The 26,978-nt window shown below is 44.0% G+C and overlaps 1 protein-coding gene across 2 annotated transcripts in view; it reads right to left on the bottom strand.

Moving 5' to 3' along the window:
• The window catches only part of HTT (huntingtin), a 261,043-nt gene that overhangs the window by 60,031 nt on the left and 174,034 nt on the right, over positions 1 to 26,978 (bottom strand). For both annotated transcript variants that reach the window (XM_040335343.1, XM_040335344.1), the window contains 5 exons: positions 25,417 to 25,630; positions 22,744 to 22,889; positions 22,369 to 22,546; positions 18,363 to 18,461; positions 5,337 to 5,524 (listed from right to left, as the gene is read on the bottom strand). In XM_040335343.1, the coding sequence (XP_040191277.1) occupies positions 5,337 to 5,524; positions 18,363 to 18,461; positions 22,369 to 22,546; positions 22,744 to 22,889; positions 25,417 to 25,630 (825 nt within the window). The remainder of the gene's footprint in view (positions 1 to 5,336; positions 5,525 to 18,362; positions 18,462 to 22,368; positions 22,547 to 22,743; positions 22,890 to 25,416; positions 25,631 to 26,978) is intronic.

Raw genomic sequence — 26,978 nt, 5'->3', positions numbered from 1 at the left:
GTAGCATCAATGCTTAGAGCATTAGGTGTGGTTGCCACATTCATTTTCTTTGTTTAGGCTCCCCCCCCTTTTAGTTTGCCCTGGTGATCCTGCCAAGTCTGCCATTTTCCAACTTGCTTTAAAGGATAAGTTCACCCTTCTGAACATTTACATCTATATTTAGGGTGCAACATATTCAGCATCAGACCCCGGTTCACCCCCTCTTGTGGTGGCAAGCCAGGGATCTTCTCAACGCATGCATTGCCACAATTCAAAGAGTGTAGCTGTATGTGGCTCTGCCCACACGGCACATCATTGATTCACAAATCCGTATACCAAAAAAGGACAGGAGGACAATGTCTGAGCCAAGACAAAAACGCAGAGACTACATTGCTAATTAAACTAAAAAAGGACAACGGATATTAACTTTACCCCTATTCAGAGACTACATTAGACGAAGGGCTAAGAAAGGTTCTTGCAACAATAGGCCACCAGGTCAGAAACTTGCCTCACAGAGGTGATAGCTACAAGTAACCTTGTCAGCGAAAGGAGAGAGGGGAATGTCTCTAATGGGTTCAAATGAAACCTCCTGAAAAGGCAGAAAGAACCAAATTCCGATCCAATAATCACATGGAAACAGAAAGAAGAAACCACATGAGAAGCAGACTTCCCAGCTTTAAGCACCGTAGGAATTACAGACTAAAGGACCATCCGTACACACGATCAGAAAATCATATGAAAAATACCACTTTTCAAAGTGATTGTACAATATTCTGATTGTTAGTATACAGCTTTTGAGAGCAGATCATGACAATTAGGGCTGTCCCGATACCACTTTTTTAAAGTAACGATACTTTTTTTCCCCCCAAGTACTCGCCGATACCGATACTTTTATTTAATCTCATGCGACAGTGGCACATGTGTCAGTTATTTTTTATTTTTTTTTACAATGCTCTCTTTTTTTTTAAGGGGGTGGGGGCAATGGACAGTGTCAGTGCAGTGTTATTTATTATAATTTTTTTTAATTAATTATTTATTGCAATTATTATTATTTTTTTATCAGCCCTGTTGGGGGGCTATGGTGAGATATCAGGGGTCTTAACAGGCCTCTGACTTCTCCCCTTTTAGACAGGTAAAGGGACTAGGGACACACAATCCCCAGCCCCTTTCTTAGCAGCCTCCGCTGCACTGAAAATGAATTGGCGAGAAGACAGCAGCTCCTCTTCATTCATTAATGCCCCTTTCACATCAGAGCGGGAGCCGCGGTGGCGTTATAGCGCCGCTAAAAATAGCAAGTACAAGTACTCAGGCAAATGCTCGGTATCGGGACAACCCTAATGACAATTCAAGCAAAATTATCTGATGGGACAAGAACGAAAATTAATCAGTACAGTTGTCGCCCAAAAATACAATACATGACACGATTTTGGAATTTTTATTCTGTTGCACAAAAGAATTTTCGTAACCTATTTTCAATATGAGATTAGCATCCAAAAAAATAAATAAAAACGACGATCATTCAGCCGATAATCTCATTGTGTGTCCCAGGGAAAGGAGCAAAAAATATGCCCATGTCCTTTGGGGCTTGGGCTTTAAACAGACATGTCATTAATGCCTGTGACCAAGAAACAGGATGCACTTGGAATAGTAGATCCAGACGGTCTGGCAGAGTTTGCAGTGTATCTGCTAAAAATCTTACCAAGTCAGTGTACCACATTTGCCATGGCCAAGCCGAAGTAAAGAGGATATCCGGAATGCCTTCCTATATCCTGCAGAGCAGAAAAAGTATTTGTTTCAGAGGGGGTAAGGCATAGATGAGGATGTAGGAATCCCACAGAGCATCCATAGCTACTGTCGGTGGTTCCCTGTACCTGGATGCAAACCTCTCCAGTTTGGTGACAGACCTGGAGGCACACATCCAACATCGTCCACCTGTGACACGGGTCCTAGAACACCACCAGCTGTAAAGACCACTCTCTCAGGTTCAGACACTGCCAGCTTAGGAAATCTGCCTGCTGGCCGTCTATTTCTGGAAGGTTGATGACAGGCTGGCATTTGTTGTACAACTCTTCCCAAAAAGATTGTAATGAGGACCTCTCCTTACTTCCCTGAGTCGGATTCCTGAGCCACAAAGCCTGGGATAGCCTTATTCCTGGTGTCAACCGAATTGCCCTGTCCAGAGAAAGATCAGAGGTCTGAAGTGAAATTGGGCAAAGGGACCTGCCTCAAAAGGCGGCTACCATCAGCCTCAAGATACACACGCAAAACTGCGGAATCAAGCAGTGTCCGGACTAAAGAGTTTGAACATGAGTCAAGAGTCTGAAGCTTCTCCTAGGGAGGGAACTCTGACCTGAGATGTGTCCAGGACCAGATGCAAATACTTGCTGGGTTTCAGTGACTATTTCTTAAGGTCAAGGATCCAGCTGAACTTCTCTCATGTCCGGATAGAGATGTCACCGGAGTGCAACATGGCCAACACTAGAGTTAGAGCCTCAAGGCCTGTACACACAATCGGATTTTCCAACAACAAATGTGTGATGGCAGGGTTTTGTCGGATAATCCGACCGTTTGTACGCTCCATCAGACAATTCTTGTCGGATTTTCCGACAACAAATGTTTTATAGCATGCTCTGAAATTTTCAGACAACAAATGTGTGTCGTTGGATTATCCGAACATATTAAAATCCAAAGTACAAACACGTACATGCTAACCATAGCACAACATTAGCAGAAGTTGCCCAAAGGGTGGCGCTAAAGAGCTGAAAAAACACGTAGGTTCATATATGTTGACTGAAAAAGTTCTGTCTGTATGCATACCAAGTTCATGGCCAACGCCTTTCACACAAAATTCCACAGATTTGTCCGATGGAAATCAGATTGTGTGTACAAGGATTTAGTGAAGGCTGTAACGGTCACCACCGTTTACGACCTTCCATCAACCCACGACAGCTCATCTGACACTCCAACCCTCCAACAGACATCCGACATCCCATTTCCCCAGAACAACAAGACTTGCTCTGTGTTCTGGTTTCAAAATCAAGACAACTTTAATGGTTAGCTCTCAAGTTTATATACAGTTCAAGCATGAAAGGAACCATCAAACTCTCCACCCACACATCATACCCTGGGGGGGGGGGGCTTCAATACACCTTCAGATGGCTAATTGCTAAACATTCGAGACATCTCGGCGCCGGGCTATAATTATCATGACCTAATCACTGCACATTCCTTCATTAACAGAATTCAAACAAAACACCATCACAACGATTTCTTCTCAATCCACATCTTTAGACAGTAGCAATAGGAGGAAGGAGATGGACAGCCGCACTCCGAAATAACTTTTCAAAAAAGTTGTCTTTTATTTTCAAGCAGGAACATGCATAATCACCACAACCATAAACAAGGACAGCCGACTAGTTTCGCACTCTTGCTAGTGCTTAATCATGCCATGATTAAGCACTAGCAAGAGTGTGAAACTAGTCGGCTGTCCTGGTTTATGGTTGCGGTGATTATGCATGTTCCTGCTTGAAAATAAAAGACAACTTTATTGAAAAGTTATTTCGGAGTGCGGCTGTCCATCTCTTTCCTCCTATTGCTACGTGCATTGCCAGCACCTTGGTAATCCGACCGTCCCCGATTGTCTATAGGGCTCACCTGGAGCGGTGAAAATCTTCTCACATCTTTAGACAGACGGTCCGTCTCTGACAGAAAGGTATTCACACCTCTGAGCATCAATAGGCTTTAAGCAGTGTTATCACACAATGAAAGGCCTTTCAAGAGCCAGCCACATTTAACATGTCAACAGTCTACACAGAGAGAGGAGTCATAGAATAAACCAACACTTTGCAATATCTCCAATTGCAATATGAGCTATCAGTAATGTCCCCTGTCCTGTAATTTAGGATATAATTTCTCAGTCACCCTATGGCCCTATCAGACATAAGGTGACCCTAGACATAAGAGTTCTTAATGACGCTGGCACAGGAGTACCCCTCATCCTTCCAAAGTCTCAGTTTGTCCCGGGTCATTCCGTTACAAAAGCCAAAGGTGCTTAATAGCAGGGCCAAGAACTGGTAGTCCCTACAGCAAACCTTCGAAAACGGTTCGTTTGAAATGATGGACACAAGTGAGCATCTTTTTTGTCCACAGAAGTCACAAAGCATAAGGCAAAACGCTCCCTTCAGGTTTGGAACAGTCAACAGGCAAAATTAGTACAAATTAAAAAAATAAATAAAAAAAAAAATAGAAAATCACAGGTTTGTCTTTACAACAGCAAAAGTGATGGGGAAAAAAAAAAAAAAAAAAAAAGACATCCACGCTAACAAAAACTGAGGCATGTTCATAATGAGAGGAGTTATACCCTGGGCTGACTTACAATTTTTTTTTCTTGCCAGTGTCGAAGGCCCCGTACACACGAGAGGATCTATTCGCTGGAATTTATCCGCGGATCACTTTCAGCGGATAGATCCGCTGGTGTGTACAACCCAGCGGATATTTAGCCGTGGATATTATTCGGGCCGATGGTTTTCCAGCGGATCAAAATTTCTTAGCATGCTAAGAAATCGATCCGCTGGAATCCAGTCCAGCGGATTGATCCGATGGTCTGTACAGACTCACCGGATCAATCCGTCCGAATCCATCCATCGCATGCGTCGTAATGATTCGACGCATGCGTGGAAGTCCATATATTACAGCGTCGCGCACGTCGCCGCGTCATCATCGCGGCGACGGCGCGACACCGTGGAGGGAAATCCGCGCGGATTTTGATCTCATGGTAAGTACAACCATGAGATCAAAATCCGCCAGAGGATTTATCCGCGGAAACGATAAATCCTCTTGTGTGTACTAGGCCTAATACTTCTGTGGTCAGCAATATACATTTAACAATTCTTGTTCTCTTAATAGACAGGAAAGAAAAACAGCTGTTGATTCTGCAAGAGATGTGGTGCTGTTCTGTGTCTTTTGCACTCTACACTGCTATCTCAAGCAGCCTTCTCAGTACTGCCCAGTTTATGTCTGAACTACAGAACACCTTCTCACTGTTTGAGATGGAGAGGATACGTTTGTATAGTTCTGTCCGAGGGTGACAATGCTACTGCTCCACGGATGCACTACAGTAAGCAGGAGTTCACACCCTAGGAAATGGAAGTGTGTTCCAAGCTTGACAGCAAATATAAATAAAAAGGGAAAACTAATGCAGCCACTACATTTAAGGACTGGTAAGCTATAATACACATTACATTTTTGTTCTTGTGTTTACATACTGTGAACAGCTAGTTAGCATTAACATGTTCAAATATTTCTAGAACAAAAAAAACACAACAAGTAAATAGTTTCTTATTAAAAGGGTGACTCACCAGTGGAGGGACTCTGGTGTAGCTGTTGACTGCAGGCAATCTAGCCAGGCTGACAAATATGTTCCGTAACACTGGAGTGAGAAATGCTGCAATATTGCAGTTTCTCTTGTGTCCGTACAACAAAACTGTCTGCAGGGAATCCACCATCTCAGACATCATGGTGCAGGCAGTCTTAATAAATACAGCTCCTGAAAAGAAATAAAAAATAAGATTCTTGTACTTATTGTAAAATCTATTTAGAGAAGCAGGAATTCACATACAGTCGGGTTATACTCTCGCCATCAAGAAGTTTGGACACTGGCAAACAAACATTTCCAACCTCTGCAGAATTTGCATTTTTTCCAGCATTCTTTGGCTTTATAAAAAAGCAGTACCAAGACAGGAGCAAAAAACAAACAGATGGGAGGGGTATGTGTCCTTCAACAGACCACAAGAAAAAGATTTTAAGGCAAGAAAAAAAAACGTATTTTCTCTGCCGTCCACTTAGGGAAACTTAAATTCAAACACGGACAGGCTATTTCTGTAAAAAGGAGAAGAATCCTAGACAATCAATTTCACTGAGAGAATCATCACATTAACCACTTAAGACCCGGACCAAAATGCAGCTAAAGGACCAGGCCAGGTTTTGCGAATCGGGACTGCGTTGATTTAACAGACAATTGCGCGGTCGTGCGACGTGGCTCCCAAATAAAATTGGCATCCTTTTTTTCCCCACAAATAGAGCTTTCTTTTGGTGGTATTTGATAACCACTGCGGTTTTTATTTTTTGCGCTATAAACAAAAATAGAGCGACAATTTTGAAAAAATTCAATATTTTTTACTTTTTGCTATAATAAATATTCCCCAAAAATATATATATATATATATAAAACACATTTTTTTTCCTCAGTTTAGGCCGATATGTATTCTTCTACCTATTTTTGGTAACAAACAAAATCGCAATAAGCGTTTATCGGTTGGTTTGCGCAAAATGTATAGCGTTTACAAAATAGGGAATAGTTTTATTGCATTTTTATAATTTTTATTTTTTTTTTACTACTAATGGCGGCGATCAGCGATTTTTTTTCGTGACTGCGACATTACTTCGGACAATTTTGACACATTTTTGGGACAATTGTCATTTTCACAGCAAAAAATGCATTTAAAATGCATTGTTTACTGTGGAAATGACAGTTGCAGTTTGGGAGTTAACCACAGGGGGCGCTGAAGGGGTTATGTGTGACCTCATGTGTGTTTACAACTGTAGGGGTGTGGCTGTAGGTGTGACATCATCGATTGTGGATCCCTATAAAAGAGATCACATGATCGATGACACCGCCACAGTGAAGAACGCGGAAGCGGGACCCGCGGACCTGATCGCGGGACTCCAGCGGCGATCGGGTTCGCAGGTCCCGCAGCTTCGGATCTTTAAGCCCACGACCCACGGCTGGGCTTAAAGATCAACGTACATATATGTTGATGTGCCCAGCTGTGCCATTCTGCCGACGTATATCGGCATTAGGCGGTCCTTAAAGCGGTTCTCCACCCTAAAGTGGAGTCCCGCTGATCGGAACCCTCCCCCCCTCCGGTGTCACATTTGACACCTTTCAGGGGGGAGGGGGTGCAGATACCTGTCTAAAGACAGGTATTTGCACCCACTTCCGGCCCGGCATTCACGGGCAAAAGACGGGCATTCCGTCACATCCCGTCGCCCCCCCCGTTGTGTGCTGGGAACACTCGGCTCCCAGCACACAGCGGGAGCCAATCGGCGGGCGCGACTCGCGCATGCGCCGTAGGGAACCGGGCAGTGAAGCCGCAGCGCTTCACTTCCTGGTTCCCTCAGCGTGGATGGCGGGGGGAGCAGCAGAGACGAGCGATCGCTCGTCCTCTGTTGCGATCGGCGCTGGACTCCAGGACAGGTAAGTGTCCTAATATTAAAAGTCAGCAGCTGCAGTATTTGTAGCTGCTGGATTTTAATATTTTTTTCCCATGGCACATCCGCTTTAAGTGGTTAAAGCAACCATAAGGGCTGTGACCTCAAAATGTTACAATCTCACAAGTCCTCCAAAGCGGACACCCTAACAAAGGTAGGCAGGGATAAAGCATATAGCACATCAGATTGGTGAGGGAATACCAGAAGAAAGGCGGATTCTTGGCCCCTGGAAGTGTATATGGGATCTGCTTACCTGGCACACATAACATAGTGGGGGGTGGATAATAAGGGGGCGCTAATAGGTGAAAAATAAATTCCAAATTCTAACTTGAAACAATATATTAACTATAAAGGTCAACAATACAAATAGTGATTTAAAGTGCAAGTGCTTATATGATAACATCAAAAAATAGGTGAAAACAGGTTAAAAAAATGCAGCAATGGTCACTAAATGATAAGAAATTGTTAAGTCCATGCATCAAATGGTTAACTTGAGAGTAGACACCATCACCACGGAACAGATAGCAAACTGACGGCACTCGGTGAGAGGTAGAGGTAAGTGCTTACTTACCAGACCACCATGACCCTTTCGCTTTAAAAAAGGGATCAGGTGGAGCTTTAGTACAGTTGGTGGCCTAAGGTCTGTACTGGTACCTGGATGTGACTGGCCAGGGAAGGACTCCAACAGAAGAAATTACCATGGATAAAATGAAGAAAAACAGGCCATAGTGAAGTTTCGCGATGTATTGTAAAACAGATTAAAATCAAAAGGCAAATTAGCTTTTGTTTTTCAGGGGTACTCCCATTGAAACACATACATACATACATACATACATACATACATAAGGAAGAGGTAGCTTCTGCTGGTGCTTCAGCCTGACCTGCCTTACTCAAAAAGTGTCTTCAGTGATGGGGTCACCTGGGGCTGTGCCAACGCTCTGGACCTTAAAAGCGCTCCACAGTTAACTAATGCAGTAAACTCAGGTCCGGAAAGTGCCCCAATGCTGACCCATTGCCCAAAGGTCACATTTTATGCTAGCCCTGCAAGTCCAATCCAACCTCCTGTCAGCGAGATATCTTGATTGAAGTTCCAAAGAAAATAAAGAAAAAAAGGAAAAAAGCTAGCAAAACATAGTTTGACTTTACTCAGCAGAGCGTCCAACCTTCTAGAGCACCAGCAAAATTTTGAGGAATGCTGGGTACAGGAGTGATTATACAGAGGTTGGCTTACAATTTTTCTGTTTGCCAGTGTCCAAGCCTCCTGAAAGTGGCGGTGTAGCCCAACTGTATATGAATTTCTATGACCCTCAATAGGAGATACTGAAAAAGTTTTACAAGCAAAATTTACAATAATATTCCACATGCTGCAATTCTGCGAAGAATATAGCCCTCCACTACGTCTCTCTCTGCTCCATAGAGTAAACCACTGATTATTTGTCAATCTTTGGAAGATTAAGAAGCAGGATTCAGATTTCTTCACAGGTTCTTTATTATCAGCTCCATTCCAAGTGTACAGTCCTGCACCTGAAGGCCAGTCCTGCCATCTCCAATATTTTCCAGTACTGTTTGAATTGTTTTTTTTTTTTTTTAATAAGAGATAAGTGAATAGGACTGTGATATACCGTATTTATCAGGGTATAACAGGCACAGGCGTATAACACGCACCCTAACTTTAACCACTTCCATACCGGGCACATATACCCCCCTCCTGACCAGGTGAAATTTCAGCTTCCGGCACTGCGTCGCTTTAACTGACAATTGCGCGGTCGTGCGACGTGGCTCCCAAACAAAATTGGCGTCCTTTTTTCCCCACAAATAGAGCTTTCTTTTGGTGGTATTTGATCACCTTTTTTTTTTTTGCGCTATAAAACAAAAAAAGCAACAATTTTGAAAAAAAATTCAATATTTTTTACTTGTTGCTATAATAAATAGCCAAATTTTTTTTTTCCAACAAATTTTTTCTCAGTTTAGGTCGATACGTATTCTTCTACATATTTTTGGTAAAAAAAAAATAATAAAAAAAAATAAAAAATCGCAATAAGCGCTTACAAAATATGGGACAGAATTATTATTATTTTTTTTTTTTTTTACTAGTAATGGCGGCGATCTGCGATTTTTTTATTGGGACTGCGACGTTATGGCGGACACATCAGACACTTTTGGCGCCATTCACATTTATACTGCGATCAGTGCTATAAATATGCACTAATTACTGTATAAATGTGACTGGCATTGAAGGGGTTAACACTAGGGGGTGAGGAAGGGGTTAAATGTGTAGCCTAGGTGTGTTCTAACTGTGGGGGATGGGGGAGGTGACCGATCTGTGTCCCTATGTACAAGAGACACAGATCGGTCTCCTCTGTCCCCTGACAGGACGTGGAGCTCTGTGTTTACACACAGAGCTCCACGTCCCTGCTCTGTCACTGCTGATCGTGGGTGCCTGGCGGACATCGCGACCGCCAGGCACGCGCATCGGCATCTCGGGGCTCGCGCGCCCCCCAGTGGCCGGAGGAATCCAGGACGTCAATTGACGTCCTGTTGAGTTTCCAGAGCCACTGTGAAGCCGTCATTTTACATGACGCGGTATTCAAGTGGTTAAGAGGGAATTTTCAGGAAAAAAAAACGTTCTACTGCCCCTGCGTATAACACGCAGGCACAGTTTACCCTCTATTTACAGGGTAAAAAAGTGATTGTTATACGCCAATAAATACAGTAATACAAAACACTTGGCGGTCGATTTATTAAAGCAAAAGAGTGCAAAATCTGGTGCAGCTCTGTATAGAAACCAAGTAGTAGAGTAGAAGTAATGCCTACATTATAACCAAAAAAAAGAAATGTAAAAACTGCACTTATAGACTACTTAGCAGCCAACACATCACTAGACATATAGTGCAAATAATCATGTAAACATTAGTTCAGCGCTCAAATAATGTGAACCAAAAGTGAATTCTAAACAAAGTGATAAATGTATATGGGACCCAGGTCCCACAAAACTTGTGACTACTTAAACTGGTAGAGGATCCAGCAGGATCATAAAATAAATGGGAATTGTTAAATCAGTAAACTGCAATAATTATGAAAAAAAAAAAAAAAAACATAGAGAAAAAACAGTGTCATGAATAATCATCATACAGTAGTCCACCATGGAAAATCAGTCCCATGAGTTGGAAAGAAATCACAGTGAAGAAACACAGTAGGTTAAAACGTGTTATCATTGTGCGGTCCGCCACCATATAGTAAAATGGGCATGCTTACCAGAAGGTGTGGACTCGTATACTGTGCAGTATTGAGTCAATTGTGCAATCATGAGGAAACACCTGAACCAAATCCACTATACTCCCCAAAGGGAAATCCTATCTAAAAGGATGCAGACCCTGCCACATTCCTCCTTAGATCCCATTCACACCTAGGCGTATATAAGCCTGAAGCGCGACGCTGGTGCCGCTGGAGGGGTGAATTTACATTGATGTCTATGAGATGGTTCACATCTCACGCCGAACACCGTACGCCTGAAAACAAGTCCCGGACCCTTTTTTTCAGACGGCTTTCGGCATAGACATCAATGTTAAATGTTTTGTTAAAAAAAAAAAAAGTTTACAAATCGCGGCAAAAAAGGGATTTTTAATACAGCTTACCTGTAAAATCCTTTTCTTGGAGTACATCACGGGACACAGAGCGGCATATTCATTACTATATGGGTTATATGGAGTACCTTCAGGTGTTGACACTGGCAATCTCAAACAGGAAATGCCCCTCCCTATATAACCCCCTCCCATAGGAGGAGTTTGTAGCAAGCAGTATGCCTCCCAAAATGGTCCCCAAAAAGAGGGGTGGGAGCTCTGTGTCCCGTGATGTACTCCAAGAAAAGGATTTTACAGGTAAGCTGTATTAAAAATCCCTTTTTCTTTATCGTACATCACGGGACACAGAGCGGCATATTCATTACTATATGGGATGTCCCAAAGCAATGCTCACAATGAGGGGAGGGAGAACATCTCCAAGACAAAAGGATTTAATTTAGAGAAATACTCAAATCATAATAAATCCAACTTAGTTGAGAAAAATAATCTTAAATTTTAAATTTAACTCAAAAAAGAGGAGCCCCCGGAATCCGAGGGTCTCAAACTGCAGCCTGCAGCACTGCCTGCCCAAAGGCTGTATCAGACTTCCTTCTTACGTCCAACTGGTAGAATTTTGTAAACGTGTGGACAGAAGACCAGGTTGCCGCCTTGCAAACTTGAGCCATAGAGATCTGGTGGTGTGCTGCCCAGGAGGCGCCCATGGCCCTAGTAGAATGAGCCTTTAATGATACTGGAGGAGGCAACCCTTTCAAGCCGTAGGCCTGAGTGATTAATTGCTTAATCCACCTAGAAATGGTGGACTTTGCAGCTGCCTGCCCCTTCTTGGGCCCATCCGGTAATATGAACAGCACATCTGTTTTCCGGATCTTCTTTGTAGCTTTAAGATAGGCCTTCATGGCCCTGACGATATCCAAGGTATGCAGCAACCCTTCCTTTCTGGAAGTAGGTTTAGGGAAGAAGGATGGTAATACCAAATCCTGGTTCAAATGAAAACTGGATACAACCTTCGGTAGGAAGGAAGGATGAGGGCGGAGAACGACCCTGTCCTTATGAAAAATAAGATATGGTTCCTTACAGGATAAGGCCGCCAGTTCCGATACTCTTCTTGCGGAAACTATGGCGACCAAAAATACTAACTTTCTTGTCAGTAAAACCAAAGGAATTTCAGCCAACGGCTCAAACGGTTGTTTCTGTAAACTTGACAGAACAAGGTTTAAATCCCACGGGCAAAGCGGGGATTTAACTGGAGGTTTAATACGTAAGACCCCTTGAAGGAAGGTCTTAACCAGCGAGTGGGTGGCCAGCGGCCGCTGAAACCACACTGACAGAGCAGAAATCTGTCCTTTGATTGTGCTTAATGCCAATCCTTTATCCACTCCTAGCTGGAGAAAACTTAATACTCTATCGATGGTAAATTTGCGAGAAAGCCATCGCTTGGACTCACACCAGCCTACATAGGCCTTCCAGACCCTGTAATAAATCACCCTAGAGACCGGTTTCCTGGCTCTGATTAGGGTAGAGATTACTTTCTGAGACAGACCTCTACCCCTGAGAATCAGGGATTCAGCTTCCAGGCCGTCAAATTTAGATGCCGTAAGGCAGGGTGGAGGATCGGACCTTGCGATAGCAGGTCTGGCCGTAGAGGAAGAGTCCAAGGGTCTCCCACTACCATCCTTAAGATTAGTGAGTACCATGCCCTTCTGGGCCATGCTGGAGCTACCAGGATGACTGGTATGTGCTCCACCCGGATCCTGCGCAGCAGGCGGGGTAGTAACTGGAGCGGGGGAAACGCATAAAGAAGTTTGAACCGATGCCAAGGGCAAACCAACGCATCGGTTCCGCAGGCCATCGGATCCCTTGAGCGGGACATGAACCTGTCTAGCTTCTTGTTGAGTCTCGATGCCATGATATCCACGTCCGGCACTCCCCATCTTTGGCAGAGTGCTTGAAAGATTTGTGGATGCAGAGACCATTCCCCCGGCAAAAGAGTCTGGCGGCTTAAGAAGTCCGCCTGAAAGTTGTCCACTCCTGGAATGAATATTGCCGATATGCAGGGCACATGAGCCTCTGCCCATAGGAGAATCAAGCTCACCTCTCTCTGAGCGGCTTGACTCCTGGTTCCCCCTTGGTGATTTATGTATGCCACGGCCGTGGCATTGTCTGATTGAATTCTCACCGGGAACCCCTGCAATTTTGACGTCCAAGCCCTGAGGGCTAGTCGAGCAGCTCTGAGCTCCAAGATGTTGATGGGCAACTGCTTCTCTGGCGTTGCCCAAGTACCTTGGCGAGTGCAACCATCCAAAATTGCTCCCCAGCCCGTCAGGCTGGCGTCTGTGGTCACTATCTTCCAAGCCACTGGGCTGAAAGACTTCCCCTTCAGTAGATTCTGAGGGTCTAACCACCAACACAGACTTTGTCGGACTCTTGATGAGAGCGGCAACGGGATATCCAAGGCCTGTGGCCTTCTGCTCCATGCTGACAGGATGGCTGCCTGCAGGATGCGAGTGTGGCTCTGGGCGTATGGTACCGCCTCGAATGTGGCCACCATCTTGCCTAGTAACCTCATACATAGGCGAATAGTCGGTTCCTTCTTGCTTAGAACCAGTAGGATTAATTCCTTGATGGCTTTGACCTTCCTCAGAGGTAGAAACACTCTTTGTTGTTCTGTGTCTAATCTAATGCCGAGATATTCCAACTGCCTTGTGGGCAGGAAAGCTGACTTTTCTCGATTTAGGACCCAGCCGAACTTCTCGAGGTATTGGACCGTGAGGGCCACTGCTCGCTCCAAGCCGGGAGACGAGTGATCTATGACTAGGAGGTCGTCCAGGTATGCTAGGATCGTGACCCCTTGGATCCTTAGTTTGGCTAGGATTGGAGCTAGGACCTTCGTGAACACCCGGGGGGCCGTAGCCAACCCGAAGGGAAGCGCCACGAATTGGAAGTGACGCGAAGCCACCATGAAGCGTAGATATTTTTGATGTGGCTGATAAATTGGAAGATGAAGGTAGGCATCCTTTATGTCTATGGACGCCATGAAGTCGTCCTTTTGGAGTGTGGTAGCTGCTGACCGCACGGATTCCATCCGAAATGAGCGGATCTTTAGGTATGCATTTACCATCTTTAGGTCCAAAATTGGCCTGACATCTCCATTGGACTTCGGGATGATGAATAGGTTGGAGTAGAAACCTAGCCCCTGTTCCAGGACTGGTACCTCTACTATTACTTCCTGGGAAAGTAGATGATTTAATGCCGACATTAATGCGGCTCCTTTCTCCGGATCGTTTGGAATCCTCGACTCCTGGAAATGAAGAGGAGGAAACCTTAGGAAATCTAATTTGTAGCCCGTGGCCACGGAAGACCGTACCCACTCGTCGGGAATGCTGGCTTCCCAAACCTCTGAAAAGAGTCGCAGCCTTCCCCCCACCTTCGTGGGTGGGGGCGTCCCTTCATAAGGTCGGCTTGGGGGCTGGTTTTGCTGGTTTGCGAACCCACTGCTTTCTGCCTCTAGCAGCCTGTCCTTGTGATTTGCTGTTGAAGCCGAAGTTTGCTTTCGCAGGAGGCCGTCGATACTGTTTGGCATTAGAGGGCCCCTGCCCAGGGGAGTACTGTCGTTTAAACGCAGGCCCCTGAAACTTCCTCTTAGTTGGCAAGAGAGTACTTTTGCCATTTGAAATGGTTTGAATGTATTTATCTAGGTCTTCTCCGAAGAGTCGTCCTCCATGGAAGGGGAACCCTACCAGGAGCTTCTTGCATGGGGGCTCGGCCTCCCAGCTTTTTAACCATAAGAGTCTTCTCATATGGATAAGGGATAACGATAAACGTGACGCTTGCTGGATAGAATCCTTAATTGCGTCTACTGTAAAACATATGGCCCTAGGGACATCCGAAAATTCTTCTGCCTGCTGGGCAGGAATAAGTTTAAGCATCTGCTTAACTTGATCCGATAATGCTTGAGCAACCCCAATCGCAGCCACGGCTGGCTGTACTACTGCCCCTGCAGTAGTGAAGGAGTTCTTAAGTAGTGCTTCCAAGCGTTTATCAACTGGATCCTTGAATACCTGTATGTTTTCTACAGGGCATGTTAATGATTTGTTAATACATGAGATGGCTGCGTCCACTGTAGGAGTAGCCCATTTCTTGGAAAATTTATCTTCCATAGGATATAGGGCAGAGAATCTTTTAGGTGGTAAGAAGATTTTATCTGGCTTGTTCCAATCTTGGAACAAAACTCCCTCTAGTAGAGGGTGGATCGGAAATACTGCATTGCTTTGAGGCGCCCTCAGTGAGCCCAAAGCTGAAACCGTAGACACCTGGAGATCTGGTACTGGCAAGTTGAATGCATTATGGACCAAGTCCGTTAAGGCTTGAATCCACCAGCTCTCCCCTTGGGAGACTGCTCCAGACTCCTCTGTATCCGGATCTTCGATCCCTGAACCTACTTGGTCCTTGTCCAAGAGGTCGTCCAATTCCCATGAGGAAAGGACCTCCTCTTCTGAGGGTCCGCGCTCGGGCGACGGAGATCTAATCCGTTTACTGCCCCGCATAGCTGTGGCTATCATTTTTCCCATTCTTTTCTCCATCTCTCTTAAAGCGGGAGTTCACCCATTTAAAAAAAAAAAAAAAATCTCCCCTTAGCTTCCTGCTCGTTCGGTCTAGGGGAATCGGCTATTTATATTAAAATATGTGCAGTACTTACCCGTTTTCGAGCTGCATCTTCTTCCGTCGCTTCCGGGTATGGGTCTTCGGGAGCCGGCGTTCCTTCTTGAGTGACAGCCTTCCGAGAGGCTTCCGACGGTCGCATCCATCGCGTCACTCGTAGCCGAAAGAAGCCGAACGTCGGCGCGGCTCTATACTGCGCCTGCGCACCGACGTTCGGCTTCTTTCGGAAAATCGTGACGCGATGGATGCGACCGTCGGAAGCCTCTCGGAAACCTGTCAATCAAGAAGGAACGCCCATTCCCGAAGCCCATACCCGGAAGCGACGGAGAGGATGCGTCTCGTAAACGGGTAAGTACTGCACATATTTTAAAATAAATAGCCGATTCCCCTAGTAATAACGAGCAGGAATCTAAGGGGGAAAAGTGCCCTCTAAGGGTGAACCCCCGCTTTAAAGAGGTGAGTAATACCTTGTCCGTGACCATCTTAGGGTTGGACTGACCCGCGCCAGCTCCAGCCCCAGATCCCGATGGCCCCAAGGCTCCCTGTGGGGAAAGCAGCGGCATAACTTTGTCCGAGACCTCAGACTCTCTGGGGGAATCCCCACCTCTTGTACCCTCTGACCCGGATGCCATGGTACAATACCGAGGTACACATGCTACCTATTGGTATTTGGAACTATAAAAGTTAATTGCCCAAACACCTGTTTGGGGGATAAAAAATGCTTCCTCTCCCCTAGATGACTTTTCTTTTTTTTTTTTTTTCGTTTTTGTTTCAAATCCAGGAAAGAAAAAACATTCTGTCCCCCTGAGTAGTATTGCAAAGAAAAACTATGAGATGGAAAAGAAACAGCCTATTTCTAGGCTTGAAAAACAGTCTTCTGAAGACTGCAATATCCTTTCTGGCCACTGTGTGTCCTCGGCGCCCCGTGCTGCCGCTCTGGTCTTTCTTCCCCAGTTCCAAAGTATTGAATGGAACAAACAAGGAAGGGCCGCCCCTTCCTTAAGCCACTGACCCGCCCTTCCCCCCCCAGCAATCTCAAACAGGAAATGCCCCTCCCGACAGGGGGGGGGGGGTTTGGGAGGAAGGGACCTCTCTGTTCCAGCAAACTGCAGCCTGCAGCCTGGAACCATGAGGAGGTCAGCGTTTTGCCTGCTTTGCAGGCTCTGAGGAGGAAGACTGAATGGAGCATCGCCTGGAGGCTTGCAGGTAAGCACAGCTCTCTGACACACACATATACTTTTATATCACACAGGCCCCACTCAATGCTTTTCCAACACTACAAGGGAGGTCACATCTTATGGGGAATAATACATATAGAGCCATCCTATCTTTATGATATGTGACTAGTTTGCCAGATGCAGTGCATAACTTTAGGCATGTCCCCTGTGACCCCCCAGAAAAAAACCTGCTAAGAACCAAGTTCCGCAAGTTTTCCCCTCACTTACCTGCTCCATGCCGCAGGACTTTGCCAAGCAAGAGGCCCAATCTTCCCCCATCTCCGTGGGGATGTCTAGACCTTCAGGCCCTGGGTTCCTATGAAGGATCCACTGTCCTGGGCCCATATAGCACCCTGGCAACAGAAAACATTAGGCACCCAAAGGTTTCTAAGTTCTGGGCCCAGGGTCCAGCTCTCTAAAAAGAAAAGCATTATGGGCTATACCCCAAGGGTTTGGGGTCCGGTTACTGACCACTTTAGCGCTGAGGCTTTTTTGGACAGAACCGGTAGCTCACCTAATCCCAAGGATGCGGAGGCAAGCTAAACCATGACTAACACCTAAGACACTGGCGTAAAACTGAGGTACTCCTCCTATGGGAGGGGGTTATATAGGGAGGGGCATTTCCTGTTTGAGATTGCCAGTGTCAACACCTGAAGGTACTCCATATAACCCATATAGTAATGAATATGCCGCTCTGTGTCCCGTGATGTACGATAAAGAAATACGCCGCGTAATAGTGTGAATGCAGCCTTAGAACCCAGGTGCAACAGCTGATTGATAATTATAAAACCACTGCCATACAGATTCACGCTGCACATGGACACAAAGCTTTTCCTTTAGAACAAAAGCTACAAATTTGCAACAATGTTTGTCAAATCCTTGCAACCTACATAGATGAATCCAGGAGGAGAATATGTTTTCTCTCAGCAAAAGTAGACTTACTTTTTTTAAATAAATGCGCTTTTCCAAAGCTATGGAGAAGATTTGTGTTTAAGCCTAAGTTCACATTAGAGAGATTTGTCATGGGATTTGAGAGATCAAATCGCATGACAAGTCGCAGCCTATTGGAGGCAATGGCACTGTTCCAATCGGCGCAGCACCATTTTGCAAAAGTAGTTCCTGCACTACCTTTGCCGATTTCAGGTGGGACTTTAATAGACATCTGTGCATAAAGCCGCACAGATGTCTATCAAGTAGCAGCTGAAATCACGCTGACCTTACTACTTTGAAATTGCACTACTTCAAGTGAAGTAGCATCAACGTGAACCAGGGCTAATACATGGAATATGGTGATAAGCAGACGATTGAGCTATTGCATCGGTATATCTGGTTTGTATACTTGTATTATCCAAGGGGATAGGAGTTTTTCCAGCTGCTCGGGTTTAGGCATTGTTTAGAGTTCGGAATCGTTTAGCCAATAAAGTGCACCACATAAAAAATGTTAACTTTCTGTACTAAATTTAGAGAGACTTTAGTTGGCCATACACCGAGCAAATGTCATCTGAATCCTAACAAAAGGGAAACAAAGGTCAGTTTGGAGACCAGGGCACTAGGGGTGATTAGGAACATGGCTAGGGCAATTCTTGAAGAATAAAACAACAAGGTGTCTCCAATGAAAAGGTATAGAATAAAAGCACGGCATCAAAACCATGTGTACCTTTTACTCGTGAATCTGCCTCATCTCCTGCTTGGTCTTCAGACGAACTGTCTTTCTTCCTCTCTGGGCTCAGAAGTTGCTCTCCAGGTTCAACTGCAACTAAAACATAAAAAGCAACGCAATATAAGACTACGTCTTCTACATCCCTACGTTCAACCTCAGCTAATATCACATGGCCCATATCCCTGACATGATATGACATGATAAAAGCATACGTAACACCAAGATGTACAGAGTTTGGGAATGAATACAAGTAGGTTATTCACCACATTTTTGAGTCTGAAATCTTTCTGTATTTTTTTTGGGCTCTAAATGTAAGACTGTAAACAAATATTAACCACTTAAAGCGGTGGTTCACCCTTAGAGGGCATTTTTTAGCCTTAGATTCCTGCTCGTTTTTACTAGGGGAATCGGCTATTTGTTTTAAAATATGATCCGTACTTACCCGTTTACGAGATGCATCCTCTCCGTCGCTTCCGGGTATGGGCTGCGGGAATGGGCGTTCCTTCTTGATTGACAGTCTTCCGAGAGGCTTCCGACGGTCGCATCCATCGCGTCACGATTTTCCGAAAGAAGCCGAACGTCAGTGCGCAGGCGCAGTATAGAGCCGCACCGACGTACGGCTTCTTTCGGCTACGAGTGACGCGATGGATGCGACCGTCGGAAGCCTCTCGGAAGACTGTCAATCAAGAAGGAACGCCCTCTCCCGAAGACCCATACCCGGAAGCGACGGAAGAAGATGCAGCTCGAAAACGGGTAAGTACGGATCATATTTTAATACAAATAGCCGATTCCCCTAGACCGAACGAGCAGGAAGCTAAGGAAAAAAAAAAAAAAAAAAAAAAGAAATGGTTGAACTCCCGCTTTAAAGGACCTTGCCTGTTTTTCAGACTCTGTGGGCCAGATTCACAAAAGGGATACGATGGCGTATCTGCTGATACGCCGTCGTATCCCTGTTTCTATCTATGCGGCTGATTCATAGAATCAGTTACGCATAGATATCCCTAAGATCCGACAGGTGTAATAGTTTTACACTGTCGGATCTTAGGATGCAGTACCGCGGCCGCCGCTGGGGGGAGTTTGCGTCATAAACCAGCGTCGGGTATGCAAATTAGCACTTACGGCGATCCACGAAACGTTTTCCCGTCGTTACGTCGCCGCAAGTGTTAGTTTGCCGTCGCAAAGATAGGGCACCTTTTACAAAGTGTAAAATTAGTACACCATGTAAAAGTATACCCGTCTTTCCCGCGTCGCTTTTGAATTTTTAACAAAAATAAATTCCCGGCGCAAGTCTTTTTTCACGTCGCGATTCTCAAAACGGCGGCGCGTCGTAATTTTGCGCAAAGCACGTCGGGAAATTTGCGTCGGGAGCATACGCAGTACGTCCGGCGTGGGAGCGCGCCTAATTTAAATGGTACCCGCCCCATTTGAATTGGCCCGCCTTGCGCCGGACGGATTTAGGATACAACGCCGCAAATTTCCAGGTAAGTGCTTTGTGGATCGGGCACTTAGCCAGAAAATTTGCGGCGGTGTAACCTAAATCGGTTACGTTGCGCTGCGCCCGGGCTACGTGAATCTGGCCCTGTGTTTACAAAATTAAAACCGTTTTTTTTTTTTTGCTAGAAAATTACTTAAGACCCCCAAACATTATATATATATTTTTCTAACACCCTAGAGAATAAAATGGCGGTCATTGCAACACTATTTGTCACACCGTATTTGCGCAACGGTCTTAAAAGTGCACTTTTTTGGGGGAAAAAAAATCTCTTTTTTTATTAAAAAATAAGACAACAGTAAAGTTTGCCCAATTTTTTTTATATTGTGAAAGATAATGTTACGCCGAGTAAAATGATACCCAACATGTCACGCTTCAAAATTGGGCCCGCTCGTGGAATGGCGTCAAACTTTTACCCTTAAAAATTTTCATAAGCGACATTTAAAAAATTCTACAGGTTGCATCTTGAGTTACAGAGAAGGTATAGGGCTAGAATTATTGCTTTCACCCCAACGATCGTGGCAATACCTCACTTGTGCGGTTTTAACACCGTTTTCATATGCGGGCGCTACTCACGTATGTGTTCGCTTCTGTGCGCGACGTATGCTCACTGGTTCTGTAAGTCTATATGAATGCTTTTTAATAAATCATTAACTTGCAGAATTACACTATTGCCTGCCTTTCTTCTCGTTGGGTACATATTGTATGACTGAGTTGCAGGACCAAGAACCCTTGGGGGCCCGGGCCAGAGTGAGCCAGAAGGATCTGCGGCACATGCCTATTATGACCACTCTTTCTACGGGGATCATGGCTTTCTTTTAAGAGCATATTCATTTTGTTCACCGGGAACCTGGTTTTCATGGTACTAAGGAGAACGGTCTAGTGAAACATTGGGACTGTTGACTTTTGTTGCACCAGTTCTTTGAATACATTTTTATTTTATTATTTACACATTATATTTTGTAATTTTGCACCTTTGAGTATATTGGATCCCTTTTCATGTGATGTGCAGATGCATGATTTATATACGCACACATTGATTAAGCCAATAATTTAAACTGATATTTTTCACACGTGGAAAGTATGATTTAGTCACAATTTATAATTTAGTTAAAGTAGCTAGCGCCACGTACATATTTTCAATTTCAGTTTATATGGTGTATCATTATATATTTGCTGGCAGCTGGATGGTTAAAGTGAGAAATTGTTCATGCTGTGAGCACAGGTTTCTTTTGGTTTTTCCACATTACATGCCTTGCCTGAAATATGCTGCAGCCTCACGGTTTATTATCCTGGAATTCTTTTGTAACTTCTAGAGTTCTAAACCTATTTTACAGTTGGGTGCATCGTTCACATTATACTGTGCATCCCAGTTTCTATCTTCTGCTATAGTATTATTTGCAGTGCATGACTTACTATTTCACTGGAACAACCATTTCTAATTACCAGCACAATGTTTCCTGCAACTGTTGGCCTTCCTGACTTTCTATTGAACAGACGTCTGCAGGCTTATCCACACAAAGCAGCAGTAATCAGAGAAGAGATTCTGAACGTATACCTGACAGAATCAACTGCTGCGGAGTGCAATATTCCTACGTCTTAATTTTGCTAGATTTGACATGCACAAACAGAAGTAAAATAATTGTAAACATGACTGAAGGAAATAAAAACCTGGAAATATATGCGATTCCAGAGGTGGAGGCAAATTTCATTATTCTGTAATAAAATGTGTGGGGGTTGCTCTGTTTACTGCATGGGTGCCTGCCTGGGAATATGCCAGAATAGAAATTTGGAAGCTGTCCATTTGATGGTTCATGTTCTATAGCCATCATCCTCAATCTTGCTTTGTTACCTAATGACTAGCAGGATATATGGGCATATCCAGTGTCTTAAAGTGTTACTAAACAGTAAAATCAGTCTGTGTATGCAGTAAAGCATGCTTGTTATACTACCTTGGAACCTAAGGGGTTAATCCTCTGCATTGTGTAAAAGGGCTGTTTGATCCTGTCTTCTCGGATCCTCCTTTGCATCTGTCCAATTAATCTCCTGCTAGTACAGAGCCTTGGGGCACTCTGCACATGCTCAGTTTGGTGTGTTTTGCTGGGAGGGTGCATGGCCAATCAGCACAGTCCGGACAGAAGGTCTTGAGTCATGCAACCTCATAGGACAGTCAGAGGTTCAATGATTTTAGTGTTAAGGTGGACTTCCCCTTTATTATACAAGTGAATGTCACCTGCCTGCATATCAGATTATTGAAGCTGCATGTCCAATGCATGCTAGTCAAAAAAATAAAAAAAAGGAAAGTGCCAGGTCTCCTGGCCCAAACTTCCAATGTTTACACATTGGGCTAGGCTTTTCAGTGCAAAGAATTTACTGCATGCAACTCCACTGACATGCAGAAATCCCAAGACATATAGCCCTGCCCCTGTTACTCACGAGTGTCATCAGCAGTTCAAAAAGCCAATTAAAATACACATCAGGAGATAACAATAGCTCATTAAATTCACTTACCAGCCTCTATAATAAAGCGAATGCAGGTGATAAGGGAGCAGGAGTGGGTCACATACTCTGCAGAGGCCAGCAAATTCCACAGTCCGATCTGTTGTAAAGTCAGACAGCAACACTCCAGCACAGCTTGGAGATCCACACTCAGTGGTATTGGTTCTTGCACAAAATGCAAGGACACTGCCTGCAAACAAAGACACTTTCATTTGCATGTCTGTAGGAATGGAGAGTTTAAATAAAACTATTAACAAAAAAAAAAAGCCAAAATGAACAAAAAATAAACATTTATCAAATTCTGTACAACCAACATTAGTTTTGACTTGTTGTCCAACACCAATGTTTACAGATTAGTACTTGTCACCTACACAGAGCTTCCCTTACCTCTACTGACATGACCACAAACTTCAGTATGTCCACTTCATTTTCCTGCTGTATGTGAAAAGACTGAGGTATTTTGGGGAGTGACCGCAGGTATTGCGCCAGCGCTCGACAAAGGGTGACAAGGGAGTAATATACTTCAGAGTCACCTGCAAGAAATATCACAACATTGTTTACTAAAAATGCACAGAATCTGCAGCATACAAGTAACCAACCCAAGGCTGTACTGCACAATCACACAAAGCTGAAGGGTACAAAAAGGTTATCAGGTCTGATACAATCTGGTTATGATCTTACTTGGCATGTATTAAGTTTCATTTAGATGTATTTATAGGCATAAATTGTCTTTTTAGTTTTGGATGGAGTAGTGGAGGGTAAAGCCCCCTGTCAGTTTATTGTTTTCTGCCAAGTCCCATTGAAAAGTGTTCCCTTCACATCCATTTTTTTTTTGCATGCTAGTCTCATATCGAAAATTAAGCAGATACTCAATAAAACTTCTCATACGACAGAATACAATTATGGAAGTAATGTATTCTTTTGTTTCTGAGCATGTGTAGTCTTGTTCTCTCAATTTTTGGGGGATGATTGTACTGATTAAAATAAAAATCGTACGTTCGGTTATCGTTCGAGAATTTTTTTTGTGTCTGTTCCATTGGAAAATTTTGGATGAACCATCTTGATCGGCTCTCGAAAGCTGTGTACAAGCAATCAGATTATCGTAAAATTTCTTCAAAAGCGGCCATTTTTGTCCAATTATTGATTGTGTGTAATAAGCTTAAGACAGCTGTCAACAGAACAGGTGTAATCAACGGAAGATTTCAGATTACCATTTGTTCTAGTAACAATTTCAAAACTTACAATTTCCCAGTACATTATGTCTCAGTAAAAATGATCACCAGGGCAAACAGAGGGGTAGAATCTACCCAGTGAGGACAGCACTAAAGACTTTACAGAAGTTATAATCTATGCTAAACTAAAAAAGCCAAAAAACAAAAACAAACATGTTAGTTGAATTTCAGACAAACTACCAAATGCACAACTGAAATATCAAAATACATATTGCACATCTTTACTGACTACTAGCCAAAGAAAGTAATTTTTCATTGCCAATTCTTAAAATTATGCACTTCTGCCACACTGCATAGGCAGGGAGGTGATCGAGGAAGCACTACACCTAAAGCAAAATGTCATGGCAATCTTTTTGGCTGTAGAGTATGGCAGAAGTACATAAATCACAAGGCTGGCTGTAGAGAATTACAAATCCCCATTAAATTTATTTAAACTGTGCATTTAGCAATGTTCTCCACATTCTTATATAATGTTTGGGAGCAGTAACACCAGCACACACTATTTCCCAAAAGTAAGGAGCTCGACTGATGTGGCCTACCAAGTTAATGAAAACTCCCAGCTGTACATATATATGCAGCCTCTCTGGCATTGGCCTTAACACCAAGCGGCTGCATGCCCCCGACAGTTACCGGTGGCTAATGGAAAGCTCTGGTCTTCTACTTGTGATCGGGAGCTTTCTGATGACATGACTGCTGTGACAGCCAATCGTGGCATAGTTACCGGCGGCTAATGGAAAGCACCGGATCTCTACTTGCGATTGGGATCTTTCTGATCACGTGACCACTGTGACAGCCAATCATGGCAGTCTCATGGTCAGAAAGCCCTCGCCCCCCCCCCCCCTGCCAGAATCAGAAATCTCCTTATAGGGATAGGAGGCATTGGCATTAAGGTTAAATTTGTCCTGCTTTGTTTAAAAATCAGATTAGCCACTCTGGATTAGAACCCCAATTGGTTGAACGTTGACTGCTGGTTGTGTGGAAATGGTGACAGTTACTAGTAATGGTGTATTAGCCTGGATTCACACCTATGCAGTTTTACTGCATTTTGCAGATTTGCACTACAGAACGTGTTCCATAGGAAACCATGTTGAATGGACTGTAGTGCAAACCTGAAAAATGCAAAAAGCCCTAAAAATGCATAGGTGTGAATCCAGCCTTAAACCACCAAACTAGTAGCTGTAGAGGATCTGGAACCCAGGCTCAGGTGTAATTTAGTTGTCATCAGTCTCAATCACTTGAATTCAACATACTTCACAGCTTTTGGAGTTGCTCTATTTCTGAACCCTTGAAAGTGGTTCAGTTTTTGTAGCATCTTGGACTGAGAGGGTAACCTGAAGTTGAATTTTAAATATTCTGCTTTTGGCGATAACAGTCACCCTTCTGACATGACCTGAAGATTGTTGGTTAAAACGATTCAGTTGCAAAAAATAAAATAAAAAATATAAAATCACAAAAGGCACCTATAAAAAGAAAAAACAGCTCAAATCTCATCTAGCCTGGCATCCAATCCTAAAATATGTGCCCTGTTGCTATGCAAAGCTGTCTGAAAGATCTTTACACCTGAAAACTTCCAAGTGTGCAAGATGCTTGTGCCCTTCAACATGTTCTGTGCTTCTTCCATTTGGCCCCTACCTTACAACTATTTCAGTAAGGGAAGCCATTATCGGACTATTTGCCTGACGTCAAGATCATTTAGGCCTTTTTAAAGCAACATAGCAAAGACTATGAATAGGAGATGGAACAGGCAAGTATTATTTGTCTTTTAGAGGTGCTTTTTTAATTCCAAGTGACAGGGATGCATTAGTTGTGCTCGGAAAAGAGTTCTTACCCAACACTATGATTAGTTTCTCCCCGTAGGAGTCTTTCTCCATTGGCTTCAGAGGCTGAAAGATCTGATGAGTGTCCGGCAGCTGCTTAACGGTCTGTGAGATGAGATCCAGCAGGACAGACTGGGTTGTTTCAAAGAAACTGCTGTCCTGATCCCCGATCATCTGATTCACTCCTAAAGCCAAACAGGGGCCTAGCATGCTCATGTTGAACTTCTACAAATAAAAGCAAAAACATCACCTCAGTTTAACCGATCACCAGTCTAGCTTTTGCACATCAAAACTGTTGAATTTAAAGGAAATCTGTAACAAAATATTCCTGTGTGGGAAAGTTCAGATGAAAGATGCCGATCTCCATTGAGCTGCATGTTATGCCAGGAAAAGGGAATTTTGACTAGCCTGTATATTCCTTATCTTGGAGTACAGTAAAGAACATATGGCTTGTAGTCATATAGACAAGTGGTCATCAACCCTGTCCTCAGGGCCCATTAACAGGCCAGGTTTTATATATTACCTTGGGGAGATGCAGACTAGAATACTGCAATCACTGAGCAGCAAATTTGGCCTGCTAGTGGGCCCTGAGGACAGGGTTGATGACCACGGATATAGACCATGTGTTATTTTGCAGGCTACCTTCAGGTGACTGGACACTGGCAGGAACTTTGCAAGAGCCTCCCCTAGTATACACCAATATAGACCCACCCACTTGGGCAAGCAATAAGGAGTGACCACAGGAAACCGGAGGGAGGATCCCGTGCTTTGTACTATACTGGCTACGACTAAAGCCGGGTACACACTACAGTTTTTTTTTTTTTTTTTGCGCAAAACGCTGCGGTCAGAACCACTGTACTAACCATGCAAGGTTAGTCCAGCAATCTCCCCGCTGTGCTGGTGTTCTGACAGGGGGACGCCCCCTCACCAGAACACACCGATCAGCGCTCTCTGCCATTGGCTCAGAGCACTGATCGGGAGTCGGTTGGATGCATATTTTTAGACAGACTGACATACATATTGTGCAAATATTGGCAGGCTGTTTTTTTTTTTTTTTTTTTTTTTTTAACAGCCCGTTGTCTCCCGACATTTGGTTCGTGTGTACTGGGCTTTAGGCCATTTGCCAAAACATGTAAGCTGTTCTTATCACTAGTCTGTAGCTCAATAAGGACTTCGATAGGGATTTACATGTCGCCAGCTCTCCTTATCTATCTGCGCTTTGTAGTATACTCCAAGATATGGCAAATCAAAATGCCCATTGTCTTAATGGTACAGTAAACAGTGCATGTATTCAGAGACCAGAGGACTGCCAATGGGCACACAAAAAAACCCAGAAAAACACTCATGACAGCTTAAAAGGGGTTGTAAAGGTTTGTTTTCTATTTTCTAAATAGGTTCCTTTAAGCTAATGCATTGTTGGTTCACTTACCTTTTTCTTAAATTTCCCTTCTAAATATTTTTTTTCTTTGTCTGAATTTCTCACTTCCTGTTTCTCCTCAGTAAGCTTTCCCCCATAATCCGAGCCGTTCTGGCTGGGAGTTAGTCAACGTGCTCGCCGCCTCCCTTGGGACTA

The sequence above is a fragment of the Rana temporaria genome, chromosome 1 (assembly GCF_905171775.1).
Source record: "Rana temporaria chromosome 1, aRanTem1.1, whole genome shotgun sequence".
NCBI lineage: Eukaryota > Metazoa > Chordata > Amphibia > Anura > Ranidae > Rana > Rana temporaria.
Note: the sequence above shows the minus strand (reverse complement) of the source record. Positions and strands in the feature narration are given on the sequence as shown.